Consider the following 21,165-nt stretch of genomic DNA (forward strand, 5'->3'; position numbering starts at 1 on the left):
CTTTTCTGTTATCTGAGGAGGAAATTAAGAGCAAGCCTCAGGCTCATATCTTCCTCTCTGCCATTTTCCTCACCAAGGAGCAGATTGAACAAAATAGCAAGGGAGATCCCACATTTGGGATCTGACCCTTAGATATAAAATTCACTTCTTTTGGTTGTGAAAGCTCCTTTTCATTGTAATTACTACTAAGAAACTCTACATCATTGAGACACATTGTCTACAGCATTTTGTTAACTTTGTAATGTTGCTTCATTATAATAATTGAAATGCTGTGTAATTTGGGGTTTTGTAAGTTTTTAGTTTTTAAGGCTGAATTTTATATACAGTATTCTTCCTCCACACTAAAAATATTTAGGAGTATTTTTTAATAAAGAATATGAGGACAATACTTTCCTTACATGCTGCTGCTCTCTTTTGTAGAAAAGGTAACATTCACAAACTTGAGATCAACTTACTGTATTTTATATTTTGTTCTGGATTGTTGTGAGAAGGGCGCTTGTAAAAAATAATGAAATTTGAACTTCCTCTATCTATAGCAACCTGCTAGTAATGTATACCAATGAAATCAGTTGTTTATTTACTATCTGAAAACATTTTACAAAAATGACAGTTCAACAACATGAGGTGGAAGAGCAACTATTCTTACTATTTTAATGAAACGTTTTAATGAAACGTTTTAATTCATGGCTGCTCTCTGGTAGTGCACCTGTTTATTTTGTGGAGATTTAGAGTGTAGATGCTTATACTTGAACGTAAATGGTTGTTGAGTAACTTATGCTTTCCAGTCACATTTTTATTGGCTACTTTAAAACTGCAAATGCGCTTCATGATCTATGAAATTAAATAATGATTTTTATTCAACAGGACTACAAAATGCAACGTATAGTGAAATCAAATTGTCCTGCCTTGAACTGTCCTGAGTCTCAGCAAATCTCCTTGTCTAACAGTTGCTGCAAAGTTTGTAAAGGTAAGGCAAAAGAAAGCATTGGCTCATGATGAATGATGTAAAACTTTTCTTGCATTTCATAAAGTGAGCTTGAGTCCACAAAAGATGATGCCACAATAAATTTATCTTTAAGAAGGCACAATACCCTCTGTTGTTGTTGCATACTAACATAGGTACTCTTCTTAAAAACCTTTTTTGAGTGTCTGCTGATAGAAGGGAATCTGTCAGCAGAACAGGGAAGGAAGCAATTTTTGGTGATCTACAACACTTCCCCCAGCTCTCTGGAGAAGATTTAGAGGGGGTGTGGGGGAAGGAGGGTTTGCTGAAAATTGCCCCTCCCCACATTCTGCTGACATATTTATCTATCTTTCTACACACACACACACACACATGTGCGCACACATATGGTAAATTTGTTGAAAGGGGACATTGTTTCTTATGTGATGGAATATTCACTGAATAATTGGATCAGCCATAAAGCAGATCTGTTACTGAACTGCATCTGTCTCAAACCCAAGTCACATGTTTAAAAGCTCTGACTTAGTGTGAAAGTGTGCAAGGCTGCTGGTGGACTTACAGTCTGGTAGGAACAGCCCAGAAATGCTAATTGCATGAGTGAGTGTGTAACTGATGTGGGGAAATCTACTGATGTTGTCTGAATCATTTGCACAACTACCAGAAAAGGACAGCTGCAGTCATCTAAATCATAGGGAACATAACGGATAGCTTCCATGCAGTTGCTGCTAGGCTGTGAGCATGGTTGATTGTGTGTACTTCATAACAGCTTTAGCTGCTTTATCAGTGAACATGCTTTGGTTTGCTGATATAACACTGAATTCCCACTTTAGATGTTGTTCTCTACAGAGAGTTAAAAAAAATAGAGAGGATTATAGTTTCACATTTATCACATGCACTTTGAACAGATGGTGTGTGCCCTGATTTGCAATGCGGGGTAACGATAAGGTATTGTCTGGGGTTTTCCTGTCTGCTTTTCTCTTCCAAGGCGATATTGGTTCCTTCCATGCTGTGAACAGTTATCTCTCTCTCTCTCTCTCTCTCTCTCTCTCTCTCTCTCTCTCTCTCTCTCTCACTCTCACTCTCTCTCCAGGTTGTTTTAATAGATAAACTATGGTAAATTCAGCTCTGACATGAAACAAGCTCCCCAGTCCCCTGAGTTTTGCCACATACCTGTGCTTTGAAAACAAAAGTCACATTCAGTTTCAGTGTTATCAAGGCACAAAATGTGTAATTAGTGACATCCAAAGGAAGATAAAAATAAACTTGAAGAACAAAATATCATAGAAACAGTATAAGATTCTATCTATCAATCAATCAATCAAAATAAACTCAAAAAGATATAGTTGGATAATTACTGCATTCCCTGGGATCCCCTTTCTTTGGAATTGGGATATAGACTGAACACTTCCAGTCTGTGGGCCAGTCTGTGTAGTTTTCCATGTTGGTTGATAAATTCTTCTCAACATTTGGACAGATTCAGTCTCAGCAGCTTGTAGCAACTCTATTGGTATGCCATCTGTTCCTGGTGATTTGTTTCTTATTTATTTATTTATTTATTGCATTTGTATACTGCCCCATAGCCAAAGCTCTCTGGGTGGTTTACAACAATTAAAAACATTAAAAACAAATATACAAATTTAAAAACACATTTTTAAAAAGCAATTTAAAACACATGCTAAAATGCCTGGGAGAAGAGGAAAGTCTTGAACTTGGAACGCTTGTTCTGGAATCAGATCTTGACCTGTGTTTGGGTCAAGCTCAACTGTGCTGCTTACTCTGCTCACTTGGGTAATGCCAGGTACTGGGTTTATTCCAGGTATTTTAAGAGCAGCTTTCATCTCACATTCTAAAAGTTCTGATTCTTCATCATACGGTTCCTCCATGAATGAATTTGTCATCCTTGCGTCTCTTTTATAGAGTTCTTCAGTGTATTGCTTCCATCTTCCTTTTATTTCTTCTCGGTCCATCAGTGTGTTTCCCTGTTGATTGTTCAACATCCCTACTCTTGGTTTAAATTTCCCTTTAATGTCTCTAATCTTTTGGAATAGGGCTCTTGTTCTACCCTTTTTGTTGTCCTCTTCCATTTCTATACAATAACTATTGTAATAGTTCCCTTTGTCCCTACGTACTAGTCGCTGTATTGTTGCATTTAGGGTTCTAACCATGTTTCTTAGCTACCTCCCATGCTGATATCAACACAGGAGGTGGCTGGGCAGCTAACAGACTGCCTACCAATAGTTTCTGTGAAGTAGGATTCCTGTCCCACAATGGCAGCTGGCAATTTCTGCTAGTGAACCACTTCCATTGGGTACTGTTGTAACATCTTACCAAGTAGTCAGGAATATATTATCATGCATATAGGAAATCTAAGAATGCAAGATAGTGGAAATTTTTCACCACTTGGCAGGATGTTACAGGTGGCAGGCTTATAAAGTGGTCACATGCATACTGTGGGTAAGTTACACCTTGTCAAATGTTTTTTGCATTTGCCCATGGTGACTTGTTCAAGGATGTCATTGGGAATTTACAGCTGAATAAATACTTAAAATGAGTGTCTTGCTCTTCTAACCTCTAAAGTAAGCTATCACATTTCTCTTTAGTATTGGGCATTGCCAATAACAATGAAGAGAAGTTATAACTGTTAATTAAATGCAGATAAGTGAATTAATTTATGTCTTCTAACTAGATGATGATGATGATGATGGAACCTTTGATCTGGGTCAGTTCAATATAGATTTTCCTCTTGGTCTTTACAAGCATTGGTTGAGTTCTGACTGTAGCATCCACCAGTTCAGGTGCTTTGATAATCATAATACTGCAAGTCAGGCTTTGCCAAACTGGTGTTCTCCAAATGTTTTGGATGATAACTCCCATCAGCTAAAGCTAGCAAAGCTGTTTTGGCTCAGGCTGATGGTAGTTGTGGTCCAAAACATCTTGAGGTCACCAGGTTGGGAAAGGGTGTCCTCAGTACTTGAAAACGATAGTTTGTAAAAAAATTAGTGGGAATCGTACCTCTGACTTAAGAAGGAACTGAATTGCATATTTTGGTTGTTTAGAGCTTATTTTAAGCACCAGTGTTAATTATTTTTAGGCCACAACTTTTGCTCTGAAGGACACAAGTGCTTGGAGAATTCTTTCTGCAAGAACCTTGAAGATAGGGCTGTCTGTAGCTGCCGGGATGGTTTCCGAGCCCTTCGAGAGGACAATGCATATTGTGAAGGTAATCCCTAAAGAAGGCCATATTGGTTATAAAAATTAGTGTGGATGACTACATAAAGTATGCATTAATTCACAACTTGTCAAAGTGATGGGCTCATTAAATTCAGGGAATTTAATTTAAAGCATATTAATCAGCTGAAGTAATTATCTCTCAAATTAAGGTTCTCTTTTTTTAAAAAATCTGATCTATGTCAAAGTGATAAGTTAATATGACTGAATTCTTTATTTAGAAGTTAATATATTAATTATATTAACTATAGAGTGTACTTTTTCATTATACAAATCTCAGATAAGCAGAAATTCACATATTATGCTATTTTAATATATCTCCTGAGCAGCTATAGCTCTTAATTAAGCCCTTTAGATATTTCTGTTATCTTAAAAATTTTATATTTCAAAGTAAGCCATATGAGTCAGATTTCATTACCTTATGATAAGCCTAAATTTAATAACATCTCATCTAAAATATAATTTCAAAATCCTGCTATAAATGGGTGCACTCATTAAAGGAATGGCATAAATACAATGTACAGTGTTTGATGATAGGCAATGTAACTTAGTTGGTGGTTGCATAATAGTGAATATTTTTCTAGGGACAGGCCAATCCCCTCAGTTCTGATCCATAATTGTTCCTAAATTTCTCCACACTTTTGAGTCCACTTATTTATTATTTATTACATTTCTACCCCACCTTTTTTTTCATGATTGAAACCCAAGGCAGCTTACATATGGTTCCCAAGCGGTCTCCCATCCAGGCACTGACCAGACCTGACCCTGCTTACAGCTGGCCTTATGTGCCTTCAGACCATAGCCTGGGATCAGCAGAACTTCCAGCAGAACTTCTAGATTTTGCAGTATTAGAACTAGTGCTGGGCCAAAGTACTCAGCCCAGATTTTTTTTTTCAGCATTTGGGAAGGGGGGCAAAAACACATCTGAAGATTGGAGTTTTGGGAGGGGTGAAATCTAAGAACTTACTGGTGGTGGTCAGTGAGCTTACCTTTCAAGATGTAGTCAAGAGGACTCCTTTTTTAATAAAAAACTTTTTGCTGCTGCTTCAAGCTGCAGCTTGACTGCCCTTAGCAGCCCAGCTGTGCTCCTTTGTAAATTGGGACACAGTATTCCATGGGAACGATGCTACCTTAATATGTGGCATCATTCCTAATAGGAGGAAAAAGATAGCTATCCTGATTGGCCTGTACAGTTACTTCAGAGCAGAGCTTGGAAAAGTTACTTTTTAAAACTACAATTCCCATCAACCCCAGCCAGCATGGCCACTGGATTGGGCTGATGGGAGTTGTAGTTCAAAAAAGTAACTTTTCCAAGCTCTGCTTCAGAGTCCCATGTCAATTTGTGATCAAGTTTGTGTGAGATAATATACATTCTAAGATACTCTGCTTATTGGTTAATGGCTACATCCAATGCTTTTTGATGGAATGAGTTCAACTGCACAATTCAGCTGAGAGTCATTAAGTGCTGAGTAACCAAGAGATGTATGCACTTTTATGGACCAGCTCTCAAGTACAAGGCAACTAGTGTGCTCACAGCCTTAATTACTGTCAAAACACTTTTTGCATTATAAGGTTGCTATTCTAAAGTGACTTACCTGGGAGCAAGACCCATTGAATGAAGTACATAGGATTGCACTGTATGTGATCTATATTATGTATCTTAAATTGTTATTGTCAAAACAATGTTAATAATCATTAACATTGTAGGAATGTGCTTGATGCCTCCAAGCCACTTACATAAATACATTATACCATAAAGAAAAAATTCATATAACACATGTAACATTTCATACAACATATAAAAAAGCTGGAGATAGAAAAGTAAGTTTTCTTTGCTGCTTTCACCATCACTGAGCAGGCTTGAACATGAGCATGTATTAGTGTTTAGTTACATTCACTGGGAGTTTGTCTCCACCAAGCAACTCTCTTCTCACTTCAGTGCTTAGCTCTAGTATATACCACAGAGCTTTCTGAATTCTGCCTGTTGGGAGAGGATGCTCAAGTACAATGGTGTCAATTGCCTGGGTTATCTGTGTATTCCACAGATCAACCAGGGCTTCAACAGAAGAGCCGGCTATGCCAACCTGAAAACTCTCCAGAGCCCTCTAAAAACCAAATGGTCAGAGGAATGCTCTTGTCAAACTCTCTTGTGGCTTTGCAAGTCTCCCCCTCCCCGTTTAAACTCCAAATCATGGAGGTTTAATGTTGGAAGCAGGGCAAGAGCAACTCCTGTTTAGGTTCTTTTGTTTGTATTCCAGAAGGAAGATGCGAGTAAGGGTCCTCCAGCTAGCTAGGCTTGTCTGCCTTTACCTGTGCTGTTCTCTACCTAACTTCCTTCCATTGTAAACTGATATGCTCATGGAAGCTTATCTGCCCCTCTTTTCTTTGTATTTTTTCTTCAGTTGTCCAAGGAGAGAGGAGACATCTTTGTCTTTGCTCTCTCTCCTGAGCCATGAGGGCAATATACCCACATCTGGGCATTGCGCCTCCAACTTAGTCAGTTAGAACTAGGTATACCTTTCCAATCTACTATGTATTTCTATAAATTAAGTAGCTTTTCTTATTTTACTAAGTCTTAAGTCTCAGTGTTCTAGATGCAGGGTAAAAGCCTGCTACTTAAGTAAATACACACACTGGCACACACACAGCTCAGATGCTGAATATCTCTGCATATTTCCATAACATTTAAAAGGGGACCTTTGGGAGATTTGCAAAGGGCTTTCCAGGTCTCTCCACATTTCCCTTCAATACTTCCCCCCATTTGAGGGGGGCTGTCTTAAACCCTTTTGTAAAAGCACTCATTAAAGTAGCTGCCCCTTCAAAGAGGAGTCCAGTTCTTCTTTAAGTGGCCAGGTGGCCAGGGATGCGGAATCTCCAACCCCCACTGCAACCTACCTGCTGCTTCAAACAGGCTGCTTCAAACAGCATTTTTGCAAAGGGTCTTTACAAAAGCACTGTTTGAATCACCTCTGCATCTCTTATAAGGGAGTAGGTGGGCAGCAACAGTAGTGGAAGTGGGGTGGGTGGGCAGGAGAGTCCCCCACCCCATCACCACCTATGTGCTTGCTCTGAGAAGGGGGGCAGCTGCTTCCAATGGCACTTTTGCAAATGGTGCTTTTGCACAGCTTTCTGGGGTGTGCATGCCCCCCATCCAGATTGGGGGCCTTGCATAGCCCTAAGTTTAATTAAGGTTTTAAACCCTAATTAAACATATGGTTGGTGTGAGAGGGCGTGGAGAAGGAGATGCAGGTAGAGGTTCTCACCTACATTTCCTTCTTCTTCCCCCTCCTGACCACATGTTTCATCAGGGCTTTAAACCATAATTAAGCATGCAGTCAGTGGCCAGGAGAGGGGAGGACAGGTGTCTGTTGCTTCTTCTTCCTCCTCTCTCCTCATGCCTACCACATGTTTAATTGTAGTTTAAAAGCCTGATTAAATATGAGGTCGCCCCCTTTTTGACAGCCTTGGATTGTTCAAAGTGGACCCAACCTGGGACAATCCAGGGCTGCAATGACTCACTCCAGCCAAATCCTAGATGAACATGAATCAACCTGATTCAGATTAGGATCCAAGATTTGTCCAGAGTCAGTGCAGAGCCCTATCATTTTCCCTAATATAATGCATTTTTGTATGTTGTTTTCACTAATGATACATTTTTAATGGACACTTTCCCCTGATATTTTTTTTAATTGTCTTAAATTTTTTAGTGTTTTAAATTGTTTTTTTAAAAGATGTGTTTTAAACTTGTATATTTGTTTTTTAATGTTTTTAGTTACTGTAATGCATATATATATATATGCATTTTTGTGCAATTGTTTTGATTGGGAAATTTCATTGCAAAATTCAGAGAATTACAAACTTCGAAGGATGGCTAAGTTGCAGTCTGTGTATTGTTTCAGAAAGTGCAAATTAAGTAAGTTCACATTCAAATACAAACGGAACCAAACTTCATCTGCATCTCTACTTCTGATCACATTGCTGAACCCCCCCTTTAAATGCCCACACCTATTTTTCTGTTAGTTGTCTACGTTCCGACTGTTCAGAAACTTAAACTGGTACAAAGAGCTGCAGCCAGAGTGCTAACTGGAGCTGGTTACAGGGACCATACAACCCCCTTGTTGCGACAGCTCCACTGGCTGCCAGTTTGTTGCCGGTCACAATTCAAAGTGCTGGTTTTGACCTATAAAGCTCTATATGGCCTAGGTCCAGGCTATTTGTCAGACCGTATCTCCCCATATGAGCCTGCCCAGACATTGAGATCCTCAGGAGAGGCCCTTCTCTCAGTCGCAACACCTTCGCAAGTGCGATTGGTGGGGACATGAGATAGGGCCTTCTCAGTGGCTGCCCCCAGGTTCTGGAACTCTCTTCCTAGGGAAGCACGAATGGCCCCTTCCTTGCTATCCTTCCGTCGGCAGGCAAAGACTTTTTTATTCCGACAGGCTTTTGGACTAGAAGATGTTTAAGATAGGGCCTCATAAAGTCTGTTGTATTGTTCTATGGTCCTATCCTTCATGTTTTAAACTGTCTTAGTATCTTAAGTGTATGTTTCATGGTTTTAATGTCATGACTAGTTTAATTCTATTTTAATTGTATATTTTTGTATGTTTTATTACCTATGTGTAGTTTTTATTTGTAAGTCGCCCTGAGTTCCAGTTTTGGAAAAGGGCGGGGTAAAAATAAAGATTCATTCATTCTTCTAAGGTGAAACCTGTGTACTTCTGCCCCTTGGGGTAATAGGGGCTGTGAAGAAATTGGTCCTTTGCATTTTTTGACTACTGCTTTGCAATCTAGCATAATCTTTTCCTTTCTCATACAAAACTTCATCAGAAGAATATTCTGTGATTGGTAGAATTCAGGATTAATTGTTAATTTATGCATAGGAAAAACTATTTTCAGAATCTTTGTTGCAGTATAGTTGCTGGTTGTATACATTTGCAATGTTATATGTCTTCATTAAAGATAAAATAGAAATTCACTGAAATGCATGGGAATTGAACCATTAGGCACAGAAGTTAATCCTAGAGTTGCTGTTCTCTATTTAAAAAAACAAACTGGGTGGTGATTTGTACTACCTCACAAAAGCAGTTCTAAAGACCCCATGCTCAAGAACAATTTGTAATTCCTAATTGATTTTAAGTTTCCTGCATCATGGCACGGTTGGTCATACCAGGGTCTCTAATATGTGTTTGCACAGTCTGAAAGCTGGTGCATGGCTCACTATAGCAGAGAATAGCTTTTACAATCTTAGCCCTGTACTCCTATATTGCACTTGCGTAAGAAGTGGGCAACTTGCAAACAGCCTCCTGAGCCACAGACACAGTTCAAAAGAACCATGCATATCTCACTGAGAATGTATTTCTTCACGGCTATTGCTTTTTGAAAAGGTCACCTACTGAAGATAATATGAGGAAAGAAGTAGCAAGATATGTATCTACTTCAGTTTATATGAAGGAATCTTTAAATTATGAGAGACTGTCCAGGAGAACAAGACAAGTTAGAAATCCGGTGGTGTATAAGGTTGCCAGGTTTGATGCATTCCAAACCCAGATATTTCAGGGGCGGGCCCTAGTGATGTCATAGGGGGTAAGCCTAGTGATGTCATTAAGTATGATACATTACACATCAACCACAGTTGCTTGGAGCATACCACTCAAACAAAAAAATTTCTCTGACTGGAAATTAAGATTGAAATCTTAGCTAAATGAGGGTGTTTCCAGGTCCAGCTGAAGTGATGGGATCATTCCTTCTTTCCTGCTTAGAGATCCTGGGTAAGGAACATTTAATCTAGTCTACTTGCTTCTGGCAAGAAAGTTTAAGTGCCCTCAGGCCGGACCAGTCACCAAAAAGCCATGGTAGGAAGAAAAGAGCCTAGTGTTGTGGAGATATTATATGGGAGCACTCAGGAGTAAAGATGGATGCCCCTGAAGGCTGCAATTCTAAACATACTTACTGAGGGACTAATCTCCATAGAACTCAACAGGACTTACTTCTGAGTAGATATGGTTTGGCTTGTGCTGTTGGTAAAGCCTGAGTAAGGATCCTCTGCAAAGCTATCCATATCCAAGCAGGGTTGGCAACCCCCTGCCTAGAATGTCCTTTAAGTGGTTGCTCCAGATGTCTTTACAGACTTGACCCTTCACCGCAGAGAGAAGTGTGAGAAATGAGTAAGAGTTTAAAAGATTCTCTACTCTTTCCTGCCTACCCTGTCGGCTGCTATAAACTCACTTTGATAGCCAACCCAATTCCAGTGAGTAATAATTGACAGAGAGAACACACACATGGTTTGGTGTGGTTTCACAGCCAGTAGACTGGGAACAACACCAATTGAAGCCACACTTCCCAGTATGTGAATTCTCTTTTACCACTATTGGGCAAGAAACAAACCATCATGCAAATAACAAGGTGCAGCTTCAGTGGGTTTAAGGGAGTTTGAACTGACCACATGGAACCACTGTTGTTGCTTTTATGGATATAAGGGAGTAAGATCAGAGGTAAATGAAATGCAAATAGGAAAAGAAAAACAAAAGACAGTGATGATTTCCTAAATGGAATGCCATACCAACCACAAAAAGATTCCTATGAGTAAGACAGAAAACTCAGCATCCCACAACCAGTCAGGATTCCTAACCAAAAACCAAAATTAAAAAAATCCTGGCAGCCAGTCAACCAAGTTCACAGAAATCCCCATGCAGCACAACCTGACCTGGAGGCTGCAGTTAATGCAGAATGCTGTGACACAATTGCTGACATGAGTGAGACTCTATCTGCACATAATACGTCTGCTCTGAAAACTGCACTGGTTGCTGATTTGCTACCAGGCCAAGTTCAAGGTGTACTTTCCATGTTACGGGTTCCACATAGTACTTGTTCTGCTATTGTAAGAAATCAGTCTTTTAGTGTGGCAGTACTTACGCTTTGGAACTTCCTGCCTATTGATATTAGGCAAACAACTTCCTTGTACTCATTTTAGTACCTTCTAAAACCATTTTTGTTTAGGCAAGCCTACCCAGGCATGTAGAAACTATTATATTTTATCCCTTTTTTAACTATTGTTGGTTTTATTATTTTGAATGTTTTTAAATACCTGTATTTAACTGTTTTTGCCAATAATTTTATTCTTTTAATTTCTTCTATAAACTGCTTTGAAGGTTTTTTTTACAATAAAAAAATGTACTGCCTTCAAGTCGATTCCGATTTACGGTGACCCTATGAATAGGGTTTTCATGAGGCTGAGAGGCAGTGACTGGCCCAAGGTCACCCAGTGAGCTTCATGGCTATGTGGGGATTTGAACCCTGGTCTCCCACGTTGCAGTCCAACACCTTAACCGCTACACCACACTGGCTCTCACTTTTTTTTACAATATTTATTTTACAATACAGTGGTATATAAATGTTGTAAATAAAATACATAAATAAATTTAAGAGTCACTTTGCCCCTTGGGTCTCTTTCCTTTTTTATATTCAGGCCATTTGGTACCAATGATGTGACCCAGATTGGGAGGGGAGGCATCAATGAGGGCAATACCGACTTAGAGCACTGGGGCAACAAGCTGAGGAAGGGGTCAAGCACCGAGGAGAGTTAACAGCATGCCCAGACCCCTGGCTCTGTCAATTCAACTCCCCCCGATCCTGCCCCCCCGCTGAAGCACAACCTGAACTGTCAGAGACTGACCTGTCAGAGACTGCTACATTAGACATGCCCCCCTCACCCATGCCAGAGGCGCCACCTTGTAAACCTGATGTTCTCCAGCCAAGCACCCCACAGCTTCCCATGCTTGAGCAGACAGATAGCCCCCACCAGTCAGAGGGGGAAGCTGAGATCCAGCCACCATCGCCCCGTGCTTGGAGGCTTCAGAGGCACGAAGTTTAATGGACGGAGCTGAGGAGGAGCTGTCATTTACGTGTGAAAGCCAAGCCTACTTGGACTCAGGGGAGGGGTTAGTTGCTAAGTCAATGTCTGAGAGCTGCAAAGATATGCTTAGTCAGTGTTAGTTCAGAGTAAAGGTTCCTAGAAAGCACAGAGCCGTTAAGCTTTGACCTCTTGGAGGCTGGGCCTGGCAAGCAAGAGGTCTTCTGTATCTTTAAAATATGTGCAGGGGGAAGGGAGAATTCCACCTTGTGGTTTTTCCCATTACAGGGTTGCAAGAACACCTGCACCTAGCTGACTTTCTCTTCTCTTAAAGATACAGGATCAGTCTCAGGCCCTGAGCCTGGCAACCCTAGTTATGAATAAGACAAACTGTCCTCTTCAACAGTCCAGTAAAATTTAAACTTATTTGATTCCTAATTAGAAAGGTATAATACTGCAGCATGTACACTTTTTAAAACTTCTGTTCAAAAATTATTTGAAAGACAAAATGTATATGCCATTTTTCATGTAATTAAAAAACCCTGCATGTACACTTTTAAGCCTACCATGATTCTGCTGTGATCTTCTGTTGTAGTGCAATCCTGTGCATGTTTACTCAGAAGCAAGTCCTAATCCTGTACAGAGAAAGTACTCTTTATGCTGCTGAAAGCAATATATTTATTGAATTCCTGATGTGAGACGAGCAGTGAAAGGAAACTGTTCTCAGACTTTGAAATGGAGTTTCGGTATTGCTTGGGGGGCCACAAATCTTGTCAATCACAACCCTGACTTCACTTATTGGCTAAAAACCTGAAAGGGTTAGGATTAGAGCAGCTGGTACTAACAGAAGTTGTGGGGGCCCCTGACATTTTGGTTTATATCTTTTGAACCAGACCACCTAGAAACTTAAATTTTTAAAAAAATGAAAGCTAAGAGTCCAGAGATTAAGGTGAGTCACCCAGAGACCCAGAGAACACTCCCAAAAACCAGAGTCTCTGGGAGAAAATTGGAGATTTGGCAACCCTAGTGGGGCATGTGTGTATGGAGTCACTAGAACTCATGTGAAATAGATAAAATCACACAGAAAGTACAAAGGAGCGAAAGAAATCTAGGACAGAAGCAAAGGGATAAAGTCTAGGTTAGTGGGAAATATGCCTTATTAAAAAGATTTAAAAACGTAAGTAGAGAAACCAAATGTCATAAGTGTTGACCATTGAACCGCACTGTCACTGAGTCTGTTTTCCATCAAGTCTGAAAAACTGTAACTAGGGGGAGTTATGTCTTTGCCCAATCTGGGAACGGACTGCCAAGGCCGTTGCTATGGTAACCATCGCGATAGACTGGGAAAAGTTCTAGCAGCTATCTGTGTTAAGCTGTGTCTTCTGTGTATTGCCTCTGAACTGAGAGGTTCTCTTCTGTGTTTACCTTTGGAGAGAGATGTACCAGAAGGGGGGTGACTGAAGAAACTCTACATGTATTTACTCTTAAGCCTTTGGCCATAATGTCTTAATAAAGATTCTTAACATGATCTAATGCTCTGAAGAAGTTTCTTGCTCAACTTAACTCCAACGTAATGTATGCTGTTTCACGCAACAACGCACACACGTCAACAGGGTTATGGGCCCAGATCCACAGCGCATTACACGGGAGTAAGTTGCTGGTCTGAACGGCAGACGGAGTTCCAGAGGGCAGCTTGATTGATTGTACCAGACAGAGGTGAGCAACATGGCTGTAAACCTGTCTGGGGGAGGCTTGCCAATGGAAAGATTGACGGAAAAGAATTATGGCAGCTGGAAGCCGAGGATGCGGGCTTTGCTGATAAAAGAGGATTTATGGGACACAATAGATGGACCACCCCCGGCGGTATTGACCGCGGCCTGGAAGCGCAAAGATCAGAGGGCGCAGGCGTTTATAATCTTGGCTCTATCGGATTCTCAACTGATGTGTGTGAGAGATGAGCCGTTGGCCAAACAGATGTGGGACGCATTGCAGGATTTGTCCCAGGAATGGCAGTGGAGGCAGAAGGCGCAGAGAGCCGAGCTGATGGAAGCTGTCAGAAGCAAGGAGGAGAAAAGTGCCGAACTGGAGGAGGCAGCTGAAAGCAGACAGGAAAACAAGCAAGAGCATCAAAGGCTGAAGTCTTGTTATGCCTGTGGGGCTCATGGGCATCTCCGAAAAGACTGTGCAGTCAAGTGCAACTCCAGGGACGGAGGCTTGAAGCAGGGAAGTGTGAACTTTGTTTGTAAACAGAAGTCTCAAGATTTAGGACCTGTTAACTGGATTGTCGACAGCGGGGCGAGCCATATATTAATTAAAGACAGAAGTTTGTTTTATGCTTCAGAAGAAGTGCAAGATTTTGTGCAACTTGCGGATGGATCACAGAAAAGGGTGGAGGCCCGAGGACTGGTGAGATTTAATAAACTTGGGATAATGTCAGAATGTTTGTTTGTTCCAGAATTGGCTCATAATATTTTATCAGTTCAAAAACTGGTGAATTCTGGGTATTGTGTAACATTTGATAGAGGAAAATGTTTTGTGCAGAGAAGAGGCAAAGTTGTCTGTCAGGGTTTCATGACACAGGGGCAGTTTAGAATGACAGTGGGTGTGAAGTGTGCTGATGCCTTGAGTTTAATGGGGCGGAAAGAGAATGACGGTCAGAGCTGTAAAAAGACAGCTGTTAAAAGCACACAGCCACAGTATTCATGTAATGCAGTCAGGCTGATGCCTGAAAGAGTGCATCGCAGCCGAATTTACAAGCCACAGGGTAAGAGACGTGGCAAATGTGCACCTAGAGCACAAGAGAATGCATATTTCAGAGTTTGGTGTCCAGAAACACAAGCGCAAACATTTAAACCAGATCTTGACGTAAATCTGAAAGGCACAAAGACAAAGAGTCTGGATTTGTCAGGATCAAAGACAGGAGGTCTTGAATGTTTTGTGGATGCAGATCATGCAGGGGAACTGAGCAGTCGTAAGTCAACCTCTGGCATAGTTGTGATGTGGCACGGGTCATGCATTGACTGGAGCAGCAAGAAACAAAACATGGTGGCTGACATAATGACCAAGCCTTTGTGTGAGGAGAAATTTGGCAAACTGGTGACAAGGCTTGGAATGAGTCAAAGTTTGATTGAATAAAGTTCTAGCTAAATGTACAGAGATGTTCTGAACTGTACTGTAATGTACTGAGATGTAATTTGGAACTGTATTGCAAGATGTATTGGAGAAATGTATTGTTGTTATTGTTGTAATGAGTTACAGACATGATGGGAAAAAGGGGGGATTGTTGACCATTGAACCGCACTGTCACTGAGTCTGTTTTCCATCAAGTCTGAAAAACTGTAACTAGGGGGAGTTATGTCTTTGCCCAGTCTGGGAACGGACTGCCAAGGCCGTTGCTATGGTAACCATCACGATAGACTGGGAAAAGTTCTAGCAGCTATCTGTGTTAAGCTGTGTCTTCTGTGTATTGCCTCTGAACTGAGAGGTCCTCTTCTGTGTTTACCTTTGGAAAGAGATGTACCAGAAGGGGGGTGACTGAAGAAACTCTACATGTATTTACTCTTAAGCCTTTGGCCATAATGTCTTAATAAAGACTCTTAACATGATCTAATGCTCTGAAGAAGTTTCTTGCTCAACTTAACTCCAACGTAATGTATGCTGTTTCACACAACAACGCACACACGTCAACAATAAGCGGGGGTGGGGAACCTCAGGCTTGGGGGCTAAATGTGATCTTCAAGGCCTCTCTATTTGACCCACCTCAGGACTCACCCAAGGCCCAGACATGTTAGGCTACACCCATCACTGGACCTGTTACATACCCTCTTTGAGTGGTTTTACTAGGCTGGTATGTGTCCTTGAACTGTGATAATATCTCTTGCTTACCCAAATGGAGTGTTATAGGCCATTTTAAATAATATGTATGTATCATGTCACTCTCTCAGAGTTGTAATGAAATGTACTTTTAAAAGGCGAGCTGTTTCTGTACCTATTCTCCCCCTCTAGGAAGTCTGGGCAAACAGCCAGAGTGTAGCTCTCATATCAACAAGTCTGAGAAAAGTAGAGAGACCAGAAAATAATACCTTATAAAGGATGTTCCGGATGTCCAATAGTAACCTTAATTGAGATCTTATATAGATCTGAGAGATCTGTGAGAATGTCTGTGAAACTGTTTGTGAGAAATGTCTGTGAGAACAGAAAGGATGCCATTTCAGATCAGATGATCTAGTTGAGAGACTACAAAAGAAAGATCACAAATGCAGTTTTTTATCAGTCGTCATGGATTGGTCATATGCTGCTGCCAGTTTTCCTAATTGCTGAGTCTTATTCAGAGGCTTATCTGAACCCCTGTGGGTGAGATTTAAATTGTCATTCTTTTCTATCTATAAGATATCTAGACAGTATAAGTATATTGTGTGAAATTCTTAAAGCATATATTCTGTTAGTTAATATCCTTTGGTTTTGTGTTGTATTATTAATCCTGATTTATTAATTTACTGGTTTATTAATTTTATTAATAAAAGTTATTAATATTTTGATAAAATATTTATTTATGACTTATTTATTAATTTGTGGCCAGACTTATGTATACTCATATATACCCATATACAAATGTGTAGTCAATAAAGAGCATAACCTCATTCCACTGTCGAACTCCATTCTTCTTTACTCTGATTTATCCCTAGTCCTGTGATAAATCTCTGGTGGGAGTTTCCTCTTTAAGTCTGCCTATTCAAATATACTGCTGTGGTAACTGTGTAAGCCTAGGTGGGTGCTATTCATAACATACACGGACTCTGAACAGCTTTAGGCTTAAGGGAAAAGTGAACCCTCTAATCTGTGTGTGGGTGCATAAGAGGTTTTTGATGCCCCTGTTATATTTGTACAGTATTTATGGTAAGTGCGGGTTTTGTAGTGTAAATATGGTAAGTAGAGAGAGTGAGGGGGGGAGAGCATGTGTTGGAACGTTGAGGAATGCTGAGTTGTGATTGGCTGAGCGTCTGGGTGAGAATGACAGTGGGAGTTGGAGGAGTTGGTTCTGGGTTTTTGGAGGGGTGGATTTGTGTTTAGGCGGGTAGTGAGGAAGGTTTTAGGACTTAGAGATATAAAGAGAAAACTATTATATGTAACTACACGCATGTTGACTGAACTTAAAGTAATCTTGTTTATTCCTTGTGTTATTAAATAAATAGTTTTGGTTTAACAACACGCCTGATTCTTGGCTGGGATATTACAGACCAGAAAGGTGGGCAGAGCAAATACCAAAGCTGGGAACAGCATCAATGGTGGCAGCGGTGAAGGGATAGTGTAACAGCAGTAGGTATCCAAAGCAACCCTGGGCTGTAATCTTTAAAGGCAGAAAGATACAGGGGGATTGTGGCCTCAGAGTGCACTCAGACACTACGTAGCAATCTGTGGAGGAGACTAAGGCACAGTCTCAGGGCAGTATTGCATTATAGAGTGTCAGGTGGTGGCGCCTAGTAGTGGGATTGTGAGAGACCTGTGCTGGGGCCAATGTGTGAAATCCATTATGAGACCAGACCACAGGTGGGGGTCTGACAAGGTTCATTCAAACGATTTCAGGAGTATGGAGGGATGCATCTCTCTGTGTGTAGAGAAACCTCTGACTTTTGCATAGTTGAAATGTAGCCCACAGTACAAAGATTCTACACACTTTTGCCTCTGGCCTTACCCACTTTGCCTCAGGCCATGGCCACTACTGGCAACCCTGGAAGGTTGTTCATGAAGAAATGTGCCCCTTAGGCTGAAAAAGGTTTCCACACTGGCATAAAAGTCTGAAACTGGAGACCTTTGTTACAGTGGAATCCAAATATTTGCCCCCAGTGAGTAGGACATATTAATTATTATTATTATTATTATTTACTGAATTTATTAGTCGCCCATCTGGCTGGTTATCCAGCAACTCTGGCCGACATACAAAATAGACATACAAATACATTAGACATTAAAAATCTGAATTAAGGGGGAAAGTGCTATTTATACATGAGACTTTATGGATCTTGCCTTAGTGAATAGAAGCCATCATTGAGATTCCTTAGTGAATAGAAGCCATCATTGAGATTTTTGCTACCGGGATAAGTTCAAGGTTCTAGTTTTGGTGTACAAAGCCCTATACAGCTCAGGACCAGGATACCTGAAAGACCGTCTTACCCCTTATATACCCAGTTGATCACTGCGCTCTGCAGGTAAGGGCCTCCTGCAGATACCATCTTATCAGGAGGTTCATTCTGCACAATATAGGAAATGGACCTTTAGTGTGGCAGCACCTACCTTGTGGAATTCCCTCCCCTTGAATATTAGGCAGGCACCATCTCTACTATCTTTTTGGCGCCTTTTGAAGACTTTCCTCTTTCAATAAGCCTTTTAGGTTGAGACCTATCCCAGTCTGCCTCTGTGTTAGAATTGCTTAATATGTTTTTAATAATGTTTTTAACCCTTCTTTAAAGTTGTTTTTTAAAAAGTTTTTAACGCTGTTTTGTTTTAATGTATTTTAAGATCTGTTTTTATGATGTTTTAAAGTGTTTTTAGTGCTTTGTTTGCCACCTTGGGCTCCTGCTGGGAGGAAGGGCGGGATACAAATTAAATAATAAATAAATAAATAAATTTTATTTTCCATCTAACTGCAATTGTGCATTATGATTAGCCTCAAAAAGTAAATATGTGTTTAATTTTCATCCCTGGTTCTTCCAGAATAATCAACTAATACTTTGCTTGATTAATCTGCCAATTAAATGTATTAAAGCCTACTGCTCTAGTTAAAAAAATGATAAACACAACTGACACTAAAACAACAGTAAATATAGTAGCAGTAATAAATATTGTTATTACCATTAGAAGTAGCAGCTGTAGGTTTTTAAAGTTTCTTCCTTATAATATTTTAAAAAGTTTTTAGGAAAGGTAAAGCTGCCTGCATCTATGAATCAATAATCACAGCATCACAACTGGTGATTTGGGTAGCTGAAACCTGATCCTATAGCCAGCCTGTAAGGCAGAGGCTAATGGTCTGGGATGCAGGCTGCTTTCTAGTCTGTGTCAACAAAAGGAAACCCAGCAGTGTTTGCTCAATTGGCCTTGCTGCTCTGTCTACAGATATTGATGAATGTGCTGAAGGAAGACATTACTGTCGGGAGAATACCATGTGTGTAAACACACCAGGATCATTCATGTGCATCTGCAAAACAGGTTACATCAGGATTGATGACTACTCATGTACAGGTAAGAGACGGCAGTTTGTCAATGAAAAGCAATGTCCATAATTCTGATGTTTTGAAAGCACTAGTCTGCTAGTAGCAATCCTAATCCCTGATTGAGAAGTGCATCACACATCCTACCACTTGCACCAGCTAGGGTAGAAGGTGGGACTTCCCCCCCTTTTTTGCTGCACCATCTACAGACTGGCGCAATTTAGGAACCTAAGCAACTTTGGATCCGACAGGTCCAAAGCTATCAGTACTCTACCCCTACTCCACCCCAAGACACTGCTGGTGGTAGCTTCCTACCCCCCTGGATGCAGCAGAGACCTCTACAGTGTAGAGCCTGGTGAAGGGTCATCTCTAATTTATCCTAAACTCCAGTGGCACAGATTTGGGGATGGGATTGCACTGTAGGGGAAGCAAGAATGCTGAATAACTGAAAAAGATGTAGCTTCCAAGGGGCATGTTGCAAATCATGGCTATTCTATTTCATTTAGTAAGAATAATAGAAAATATAGCTAAGTAGTAAAATAATGTAAAGTAGCAAACCAAAGTAGTAAAAATATATCTTTATCTCTCCAAGATACATTTGACATTTGGGTAGTCCACCCACCGATCAAATTTGGCCCATCAGAGTTGGGGAGAAAAAGATCTGGCCCACGGGGCTGAAAAGGTTCCCCATCCCTGGTCTAGAAGCTTAGATATGGGTCTCAGAGGTGAATGCTTTTCCCTGTTTTTTATTCCCAGCTTCTGGTATCAGAGGTACACTCCCTCTGAGCATTTAGTAATTATGGCTAATAGCTGCTGACTTATACATTTGTCTGATCCTTTGCAAAGAGATCTAATACTGTATCTTGTAGATGGTTTTCCTAAGTTATGCTTTCTTTTGTCTGCCCTGAACTGACCGCAAATCAGCTTTATTCACAGATTCATTTTAGTCTTATGTCAGGAGAGCTGGTGCTGCAAATATTGCTATTTCTAGGCTGTCTAGTTGCTGTGGACACTCTAGAAATAATGACAATCAAAATAAAGATATACATCAAAATAAAGACACAGAAGCAGTGCTGTATATACTGTATACAGTGCATCATGAATGAATGATGATGTAATCATTGCTTACCACCATTTTGAGGCCTTTTGAGACCTTGAGGAGTCTGTCAAAGATTCTTGAGGGCACAGTGGTGTTCTATATAGAAAATGGTAGAACAGACAAAGAGATAAATGAATAAAGTAATTTCATAGTTGTTTGTTACATAGCTTTATGTTTCTGTGATATCACATTCATGTTTTGCTTGATCTATGGAAAGCTAATAATTATATCCTTTACTAGCTTCACAAACTATCAACAAATTGAATCCTTTCCTGTAAGGTGCCTAGAAGCAACTCCAAACTGAATTGAATAATAATGTTCTCACTTTATTGTGGGGGCAGGTTTGCCCTCACCTTTCCTTTTAGCTAAGAGGACTTGGGAGGGTGTCTCCTGAAGGGAGGGGGAGAGGGGAGGGACATGTGATGTCCCACAACCAGTTAGGAGAGAGTTGGAGCAGTGCTTAAAAGCCTGCTCTGCCCCTTCCAACCTGCTCTTTGCATTTTCTCTGTGCCCTCCCTCCTTATATGCAATGGGGCTATGCTGGTCGTCTATATAGGGCCAAGTAGGAATTTTGTGGTTGGGCCCCTTGGTTTGGGCCTCTTCACATTTGACCTACTTCATACTGTTGGGTTTAATTCATTTGGCTTCAGGGAGAGGCATAGCTGTTGCCTTGTTTGGGCATTGAGTCTGGGCAGGTGAGGAAACTAGAAGAAAATATTTAGTTATACAGAGGCATTATTGGGAAGGGCACCCTTCAGGGGTTTATCGGGCCTTTAGGTCTGGGGGGAACTCAGGGGTGCCCCTTGTGGTCTGTCATGCA

The 21,165-nt window shown here is 40.6% G+C and overlaps 1 protein-coding gene across 2 annotated transcripts in view; it reads left to right on the forward strand.

Annotated features, from left to right (window-relative positions):
* NELL2 (neural EGFL like 2) overlaps window positions 1-21,165 on the forward strand; it is a 228,732-nt gene that overhangs the window by 88,454 nt on the left and 119,113 nt on the right. For both annotated transcript variants that reach the window (XM_061637833.1, XM_061637835.1), the window contains exons 11-13: window positions 865-967; window positions 4,056-4,184; window positions 19,152-19,277. In XM_061637833.1, coding sequence (XP_061493817.1) covers window positions 865-967; window positions 4,056-4,184; window positions 19,152-19,277 — 358 coding nt within the window. The remainder of the gene's footprint in view (window positions 1-864; window positions 968-4,055; window positions 4,185-19,151; window positions 19,278-21,165) is intronic.

The sequence above is a fragment of the Rhineura floridana genome, chromosome 8, assembly GCF_030035675.1.
Source record: "Rhineura floridana isolate rRhiFlo1 chromosome 8, rRhiFlo1.hap2, whole genome shotgun sequence".
NCBI classification, from domain to species: Eukaryota; Metazoa; Chordata; class Lepidosauria; order Squamata; family Rhineuridae; genus Rhineura; species Rhineura floridana.